Source organism: Tarenaya hassleriana, unplaced genomic scaffold, assembly GCF_000463585.1.
Source record: "Tarenaya hassleriana unplaced genomic scaffold, ASM46358v1 Cleome433, whole genome shotgun sequence".
Taxonomy (NCBI): Eukaryota; Viridiplantae; Streptophyta; class Magnoliopsida; order Brassicales; family Cleomaceae; genus Tarenaya; species Tarenaya hassleriana.
In genome coordinates, this window is record NW_010967082.1 from 3,933 (window position 1) to 13,297 (window position 9,365).

A 9,365-nucleotide genomic window follows, 5' to 3' on the forward strand; every position below is an offset into this window, starting at 1 on the left:
AAAAGAAGGAAAAAGAAGAAGAAAAAAAAAGGAAGAAAAATAAAACCCTAAGCCTCCAAAACCTTGCACACAAGAGAGATCGAGATCTCTAGTCCTAGCAGACAAGTTCCAAGGTGTTGGAATTTATCCCGACGTGTGGATACGTGTAGAGGGCGAGGTATTCTTCCTGCCTAGAGTGATCGGACGAACAGATCAATTGATACAGGCCCCGGATCGATTGAGGTAAGCGTTCTAACGTTTCTATGATTCAATAGTAGCATGGTTCTAGGGTTTCATTAAAATTTTTGTTTTATATCCGCTGCGCAAACCCTAGAATCGATCTCTTAGGAATTAGATTCGCTCATGAGATCCCAGGAAACCCAACAAAATACTCATCAGACTCGAACTCAAGTCTTTTATCCGTACCACTTCGCCGGGGGAGACACGCAACTACTCGGGTCTCAGGTTGATTTTTCAATCAACAGATGATACACGCAAACTCGAAGTCTGTTCCATGGCCAATGGAACGTTGGCGCGTTTGCCAAAGAACCGTAGTTTCTCGTCACGTATTCGGATGACACACGCAAACCCGAATACGTGAGTCTCTGGATGCCATAACCGTTTATCAAAAAACGGTGGTACGATATGAAGATCGCCACAATCACAATCATGTCACCACGGTATGATAATTGATCCGAATCGATTATCATACAACAGAGACTTCAGTCAATGCAATCATCATTTTATTATTTATAAGATTACCCGGCTATAATCATTAATCTCATATATTTACCGGTTATACTATTTCTATTATTGTTATTTATTATTATTTTTTCTTATTTTTTTCAATAATAATTTGATTTCTATTTATTTATTTATTTATCTATTCATCATTATTATAATTAATATAATTATTGTATTTTGAAATTACCTTGCAAATTTACAATCATCACAAAAATCAATTTCGTATATGATTACATTATAAATAATAGGGAAAAAACCCTAAAAATTCATGAACTTGTATTTTGAAGTAATATTAATTCCTAAACTTGTAGAGGTGCCTATTAATTCCCAAACTTGCAAAATTGAACACGTTAAATCCTGAACTTGTTAAACGGTTCCATATTCGTCCATAGCATTATTTGGTCAAAAAAACGAGTTGACCGATCCGACGTGGCTCGCCACGTCACGCGCCAGTCGGATCGGTCAACTCGTTTTTTTGACCAAATAACGTTATGGACGAATATGGAACCGTTTAACAAGTTCAAGATTTAACGTGTTCAATTTTGCAAGTTTGGGAATTAATAGGCACCTCTACAAGTTTAGGAATTAATATTACTCCAAAATACAAGTTCAGGAATTTTTAGGGTTTTTTCCCTTTATTGGAAAAAATGAAAGGGGGTAAATAACGTGGACCCACCAAATTTATATGCTTAATTACGACATGAATTTTTAAAAAATATTTTTCCAGTAGAAACTAATAACATTGCCAAAAAAAAGTGTCAACATTCAAATGAATATTTTTTCCACTTGTATTTCTTTTTTCTCAGTTTGTGGATGAAAATAAAATTATGAACTGTTCTTTTGAATAAATATTCATTTATCGTAGAAATTATATGAGATTTAATATGATTTTCAATCTCGTTAGGAAGAGTAAAAAGAACAAAGAAAATTATTTGAATACAATTTAGCATTGACCCTGAGAACCACTAATTTGCCAAAACAAAACAAAGTAAATAATAATTAAATAAAAGCTTTGTATGAATAAAAACAAAACAAATAAATAAATAGATAGGTTTTTGGATAAGAACGAACCGTTGATTAAATGTTTTGTTAATTCAATTGGTTTAACTTAATTTAGGGTCATTAGAATAATCTATTTAAATAAATAAATTATAGTGATGTGTTCGATGTGCATTTCTTCCACAATATTATTTTATTATTTTTTTTAGTTTTCACAGTTTGATTACATATTCATAACTATTAAAAAATATATTTAATTTAGAAATATTCTTTTTAATATAATTTTTTTCTAAAACAATTCATAAACAATTTAGAAATTAAAAGATACTCATATTTTATTCACAAAAATCCTAAAAAATTTGAACTTGTATTTTGGAATAATATTAATTCCTAAACTTGTAGAGGTGCCTATTAATTCCCAAACTTGCAAAATTGAACACGTTAAATCCTGAACTTGTTAAACGGTTCCATATTTGTCCATATCTTTATTTGGTCAAAAAAACGAGTTGACCGATCCGACGTGGCTCGCCACGTCACGCGCCATGTCGGATCGGTCAACTAGTTTTTTTGACCAAATAACGCTATGGACGAATATGGAACCGTTTAACAAGTTTAGGATTTAACGTGTTCAATTTTGCAAGTTTGGGAATTAATAAGCACTTCTACAAGTTTAGGAATTAATATTATTCCAAAATACAAGTTTAGGAATTTTTAGGGTTTTTTTCCTAAATAATATACCCGTACATTACTTTTTACCCCGAAACAATTACAGTTAAATTTGAAAATTTAACTCGAATCAATCACTAAATTTTCATACAACACTCAAACTACGAAATCAATAAAATTAAAATTCTCGAATCGCATCCAAATTCACTCATCTTAGTTTTATTTGTGCTAATTTTTTTTTATATTATGATTCCTGTCTACACCACCGAATTTAAGTAGCACCTAAGCAATGGAATTTTATTTTATTTTTTCACTATTAACTCATAATAAATACATCAAATAAAAGGATTTGTATCGTATTGGATTTCCAAGATGAGTTTAATTCTCCTTTTACTCTTTCATTATTGGTCATATGAGTTTCAAGAAAACTATATTTTTAGAAGTGTCAAGAAGTTATATTTTAAATAGAAATTAAACATGCAAAATTGTGTGTGTTTTTTTAAGGATTCAATAGATTGAGTAATTCAAACCAATGGAGTTCTACTTGGAATCATTTTGGATGAAGATCGAAGGTTAACTTCTAGATTGGTTTCTATATTTTCTTTAAAGGATGTTAAAATTTTGAGAAAGAATGAATATGTATGAGTTTTAAATGATGATTCAAAACAGAAAGCGAGAGGAAATTGTTTAATATTTACTTAAAACCAAAGAGAAGAGAAGGACGAGGCTGAAGGTGGATTTTCCGACGAAAAGAAAGTGTTGAATATTTATTTTTTGTGAGTTTCTTTCGTGTTGTTCCTAAGATGAAAGAGGAGAAGAGAATATATAAAAGCCCAATTCATATTATCCTTTACATTTAACAATATTTTGTATTTAATATTGCTTTTATTATAAATGTATGTAGGTGTCATTATTAGTTATAGATTAATGTAGTTGTGGTAGACAAAAATCCTAAGGATATATGTGGGCTTCCACGTTTTCGTCCTCTCCACTCTTTATTTTTTTCTTCCTTTTATATTTAAAGAGAAAAACCCTCAAAATTTCTGAACTTGTAATTTGGTGGAATATAAATTCCTGAATTTACAAAGATGCCTATTAATTCCCGAACTTGCAAAATTGAACACGGAAATTACTAAACTTGTTAAACGGTTCCATAACCGTCATCAACGTTAATTGGTCAAAAAAACGCATTGACCTATCCGACGTGGCGCGTGATGTGTCGAGCCAGCTCAGAAAATTGGTGCCACGTATGCAATTTCCGGTTTTTCGACAAACCAGATTTAATGAACCGGGTTCAAGATAGAAAATCGATATACAATAACCTAACCCTAAATCTTAACTCTTTTCTCACCCTTTCATCGGCGATCTACATACAGAATCTGGGATTCGAAGGCCTCCTCCTCCATCGAAGAATCATAAACACCAGAAAATCTCCCAAAAAGAAGAAAAGCATCACGACTCACAAAAATATTCGAGGAGAAAGCAAAAAATAAGAGTTCTCCCAGATTCCTTTCTGGGCAAAGAATTTCCACTTTTTGAATTTTGATATGCGTAAATTAGTGTTGTGAGTGGGAGATAATAATATAAAAAGAGAAAAAAAATGATTATTTTTTCAAGAAAAGAAAGATGATGGGGAAGGGGAATATCTTATGACTGTTACTTTCTCTCTGTTTTCCGATCTGGTTCTGAAACAAGAAGAATTCAAACCAAACTGAAATTTTCTGGAAAGATATCCTCTCATTCAATTGATCAAAAAATACAACCAAATTTAAGTAGAAACTCAAAACCAAGAAAAATGGAAACTGTTACAGAGATCTTCTAACTAACGTTTGAACCTTAAAAATCTCAAACAAATCTTGACTAAGCTTGAACCAAACTAGTCTTTATTTAACCAGCTAAACCAGAAAAGAAATCAAGTTGAACCACCATTGAACCAACATTGCCTTGAGTCAATTTCAATTGCTAACAATCTCCTCCTTGGCTCGAGGCTTTGCTGACATAACGATCAAACCTCTCAGAAATTCAAACCTTGTTCGATAGAATGCCTTAGTAAACAAATCAGCAAACTGATCCTCTGTTCTGCAATGATCAACCTTCACTTCTCCTTCTTCTTGGACCTGTCTCAGATAGAAGTACTTCACCTTAATGTGTTTTGTTCGACCATAGAACACCGGATTATGTGAAATTGCAATGGCGGCCTGGTTGTCGACCAAAACTTCAGTAGGTCGGTACATGCCAGAGACACATCTTTCAGAATTTTCCTGATCCATACCGCGTGATTTGCAGCCGCTGTGACTACAATGAATTCGACTTCAACTGTGGATTGAGCAATCACTTTCTGTTTCTTCGAGCTCTACGAGAAACATCCTGTTCCAAGGCTAAAACAGAACCCCGAGGTGCTCTTCATATCATCGACATACCCTGCCCAATCACTATCAGCATAGCCAATCAGCTTCAGCTCCTCTCCTTTTCTGAAACTAACTCCAAAATTCGAAGTACCCTTGAGATACCTTAGCACCCTCTTCGCTGCAATCATGTGCTCTTTCTTAGCACAATTAAGAAACCTCGATAATGTATTTACAACAAACAAGATGTTTGGTCTTGTTGCTGTTAAATACATTAAACAACCAATCATACTCCTGTAAGTTCCTTTATCTGTTGATTCAGAATCATTATACCTGTGCAGCTTCGACTTCAGATCCATTGGAGTTCTTGTACTTTTACAAGAATCCATTTTAAACCTCTTTAAAATCTGCTTCAAGTATTTATCCTGAGATGAAGACTTCATCAGCCTTCTGCCGAATTTCAATGCCAAGAAACTGAAAAACAATTCCCAGATCAGACATTTCAAACTCAGCATTTAGCTTAAGTTCATCTTCTGGTGATTGTTCCCTGTAATGAGGATATCATCCACATACAAGGACACCACAGTCACTGCCTCCTTTTCCTTCTTCATATAGAGTGTGTGCTCACTCAAGCTTCTCTCAAACCCACAATTATGCCATACCAAGCTCTAGGAGCTTGTTTTAGGCCATACAAAGCCTTCTTGAGCAAGTACACATTCTCCTCCTTTCCCTCAACTTTGAAACCTAGTGGTTGCTCCACATACGTCTCCTCTTTTAGCTCTCCATTTAGAAACGCATATTTGATATCCATGTGAAAAATCTTTCATTCCTTTTGAGCTGCAACAGATAGCAATAGTCGAACCGTATCTAGCCTTGCCACTGAAGCAAACGTCTCAGAGTAGTCTATTCACAACGAGCCTGGCCTTGAATTTGTGAACAGAACCATCTGGATTCAACTTTGTTCTATACACCCACTTCACTCCAATAACCTTCTTCTGTTATGGTCTGTCAACAAGAGTCCAAGTACCAGGTTTCTCGATCATACTCAGTTTCTCCTTCATTGCTTCTACCCACTTCTAATCCCTTAAAGCTTCCTCCAAACCTACAGGTTCTAGAACAACTACATTACATCGAGCATAGATGTCTTCTAGTGTTCTAGTTCCTCTAACAGGTTGGTCCTCATCTTCTTCCATGTCAACCACCTCTTCTTCTTCTCTAAGAATCTGCAAAGGATCATCAGAAATTTGCTGATCAAAATCAGCAGCAACTTGAGATGGCCCTTCTTCTGCAGTATTCTCAGAGTCATCATCAGACTTTCTCCAATTCCAATTATCCTTCTCAGAAAATTTTACATCTCTACTTACAATCACCTTCTTCTTCTCAGGGAGATAAATTCTGTAGGCTTTAGAAACAAGACTATGACCCACAAAAATCCCCATTTCAGCTTTCTGATCCAGCTTATCCCTCCTCGAATCTGCAACCAATGCATAGCAAATGGAACCAAATACCTCAAAACAAAGGGTTTCTTACCAGTCCAAGCTTCCAAAGGAGTTATCATGTCGAGTGCCTTGGTTGAGAGACAGTTTTGTAGAAAAACTGCAGTGGAACACGCCTCCGCCCTAAACAGCTTCAGCAACTCCTTCTCCTGCAACAAGCACCGAGCCATTTCCACTATAGAACGATTCGTTCTCTCGCTAACCCCATTCTGTTGAGGAACATAGGGTACCGAGAATTGGTGCTTGATGTCTGCTCCTTCACATATCGATCTAAACCTTCCTGAAGTGTACTCAGTCCCATTGTTAGATCTGATCACCTTCATCTTACAACCACTTTCAGTTTCAACCTCATTCTTGAATCTCATAAATATCTCATCAACCCCAGACTTCAGTTTCATGAAATAAATCCAACAGAATCTTGAAAAATCATCAATGAAAATGATGAAATACTTACTTCCACTCAGTGATCCAACAGGCATAGGACCGCACACGTCTGTATGAACGAGCTCAAGCTTGTCCTTGGCTCTCGAACTTGAAGATTTGAATGGTAGTCTCTTTCTGTTTTCCCAAGGCACAAGCTCTGCAGTTCAACACTTCCTTCTGCAGCTTGGGAAGACCCTCGACCACACCATTCTTGATCATATACATGATCCCTTGACCATGAAAATGTCCCAACCTCTTGTGCCATATCTCATCTGTTGATACTTCTCCACTTAATGCATCATGTTCCTCGTTTTCAAGAGTAAACGAGAAACTTTTGTTCCTCATCTTGATTCTGTACAAAGCTTCCTCTGTACCATTGCCAATGATACATTCGTTCTTGTCAAACACCACTCGAAATCCCTTCTCTACTAGCTGAGGAACACTTAACAGATTCTGATCAATCTTAGGAACGTAAAGAACGTCTGTCAAAACTCCATTCTTTCCATTCAAACCTGTGATCAGAACATCTCCCTTGCCAAGCACTTCAATACACTCTCCATTTTCGATCTTCACCTTGGTTTTCAATGATGTATCCAACCATTTAAACATGTTTCTGTCACCAGTCATGTGGTTGGTACAACCACTGTCAACCAACCATCCTCCTTTGACAGGATTCACACTAAAGCATGAAGCATGAAGCAACCAACAGATTTTCATCATCCCCTGTTTCTGCTACTTTTGCTTCAGCTAGCCTTTGAGTTTTGCTTCGACAGAATCTCTCGATATGCCCGAGTTTTCCACAATGTCTACACTTGACATTTGGATTCCTCCAGCAACTCCAATGAGGATGGTTCACCTTGTTGCAGTGTTTGCAAGGTTCAGAAAAATTTCTACCTGCATTAGCCTCATCCGAGTTCCCTTCCTGCTTGTTTTGATTCCCAGAAGTTGGCTTCTGCTTCTGTTTCCCTTTTCCAACATAGTTTTCCTTAACCGTTGCCTTCAATGCACCCTCGGTGGCCTCCTCTTTCCTCATAATCCTCCTCTGCTCTTGAGCTTGAAGAGCACTAAGAACCTCAGACAATTTCAGTTCTGCCAGGTTCTTGGTGTTGTCCAATGAAGCCAGTGTGGCTTCGAATCTTTCTGGAACCGAGACCATGACCTTCTGCACTATCTTCGTATCATCGACATCAGTGCCGAGGATCCTGATCTGATTCACAATCTCAACCAGCCTATCCACATACTCCTTTACCGACTCATTTGCCTTCATATGCTGCCTCTCGAAGTCTCGAAGGAAATTCAAGACTTCCATGCCTTTGATGCGATCATCACCTTTATATTCCTTTTTCAGGAAATCCCACATCTCCTTGGCATTTGGCTGGTTCATGATCTTGGTAAAGATCGCCAGAGTCATACCCGAGAAGATACATGAAACAACTTTGGATTACCTTGTAACTTTCTCTTTGTGGACTCTGATCTGATTCAACGTCGGATTCCCATTTAAAGGAGCCACAACGTAATCTTCTTCAACAGCTTCCCAAAGGTCTGCTCCCTTCATGAAAGATGTCATCTTCACTGACCAAACTTGATAGTTTTCACCATCAAATATAGGAACGGAATGCAACGAGAAATGGGACGAACTTGCAGCATCACCTTGATCCATCTCTTTTTCACAGATCCCTCAAAGAACAACGACAACTTTGATACCACTGTTACTTTCTCTCTATTTTTCGATCTGGTTCTAAAACAAGAAGAATTCAAACCAATCTGAAATTTTCTGGAAAGATATCCTCTCATTCAATTGATTAAAAAATATAACCAACTTTAAGTAGAAACTCAAAACCAAGAAAAATAGAAACTGTTACAGAGATCTTCTAACTAACGTTTGAACCTTAAAAATCTGAAACAAATCTTGACTAAGCTTGAACCAAACTAGTCTTTATTAAACCAGCTAAACCAGAAAAGAAATCAAGTCGAACCACCATTGAACCATCATTGCCTTGAGTCAATTTCAATTGCTAACAACGACGAAGACTTCTGGAGATGAAATCGGGGGAACAATTTGGATACGTAAACAATACATATGAATGTAATGTACCGAGTTTACCCTTTCTTAGTATTCCTCTTCAAGTACAGAATCTGAGATTCGAAGGTCTCCTTCATCGGCGAATCATAAACACCAGAAAATTCTCCAAATCCCCAAAAAGAACAAAACATAACGACTCACAAAAAAAACTAAGGAGAAAGCCAAAAATAAAAGAGTTTTGATGAATATTTAATCTGGGCTTTGAAAAAATATCCATCGTCGAAGAGATTGCCGATGAGAAGGTGAGAAAAGAGTTAGGTTTTGGTTCCCGTCGATGAAGGGGTAAAAATAATTGATAAGATTTAGGGTTAGGTTACTGTGATGGATATGATGCTCTAGAATGATCATACGATATAAGAACTATGTATGATACGATATATTTATTGGATGAATGCATTGTTTGTTCATTATTTATTTTGCATATTTGATAAATAATGACATCCATGGATCGTTATGAACGATCCTAAATTCTTTAGTCGCTTGTCATTGTGGGAGCAATGATGAATTAAGACTAACATGAGGCGTGATGAATGATCATGATGATAATCATGTGTATTGGATACGGATCACGATCATGAGTACTTGTTTGGAACAACTGACTGGATGACTCGCGTGAGATTGCCGATTGGA

At 36.4% G+C, this 9,365-nt stretch overlaps 1 protein-coding gene across 1 annotated transcript; it reads right to left on the reverse strand.

The window, feature by feature from the left end:
* Positions 1–7,331: 7,331 nt before the first annotated feature.
* Positions 7,332–8,063, reverse strand: LOC104825283. Its single transcript, XM_010557583.1, has one exon. It carries the CDS (start codon positions 8,061–8,063, stop codon positions 7,332–7,334), a length of 732 nt encoding a protein of 243 aa, XP_010555885.1.
* Between the last annotated feature and the right edge of the window lie 1,302 nt (positions 8,064–9,365).

Bases quoted from the DNA above. Each gene is read 5' to 3' on its own strand.
- LOC104825283 (XM_010557583.1), bottom strand. From the start codon at position 8,063: ATGACTCTGGCGATCTTTACCAAGATCATGAACCAGCCAAATGCCAAG.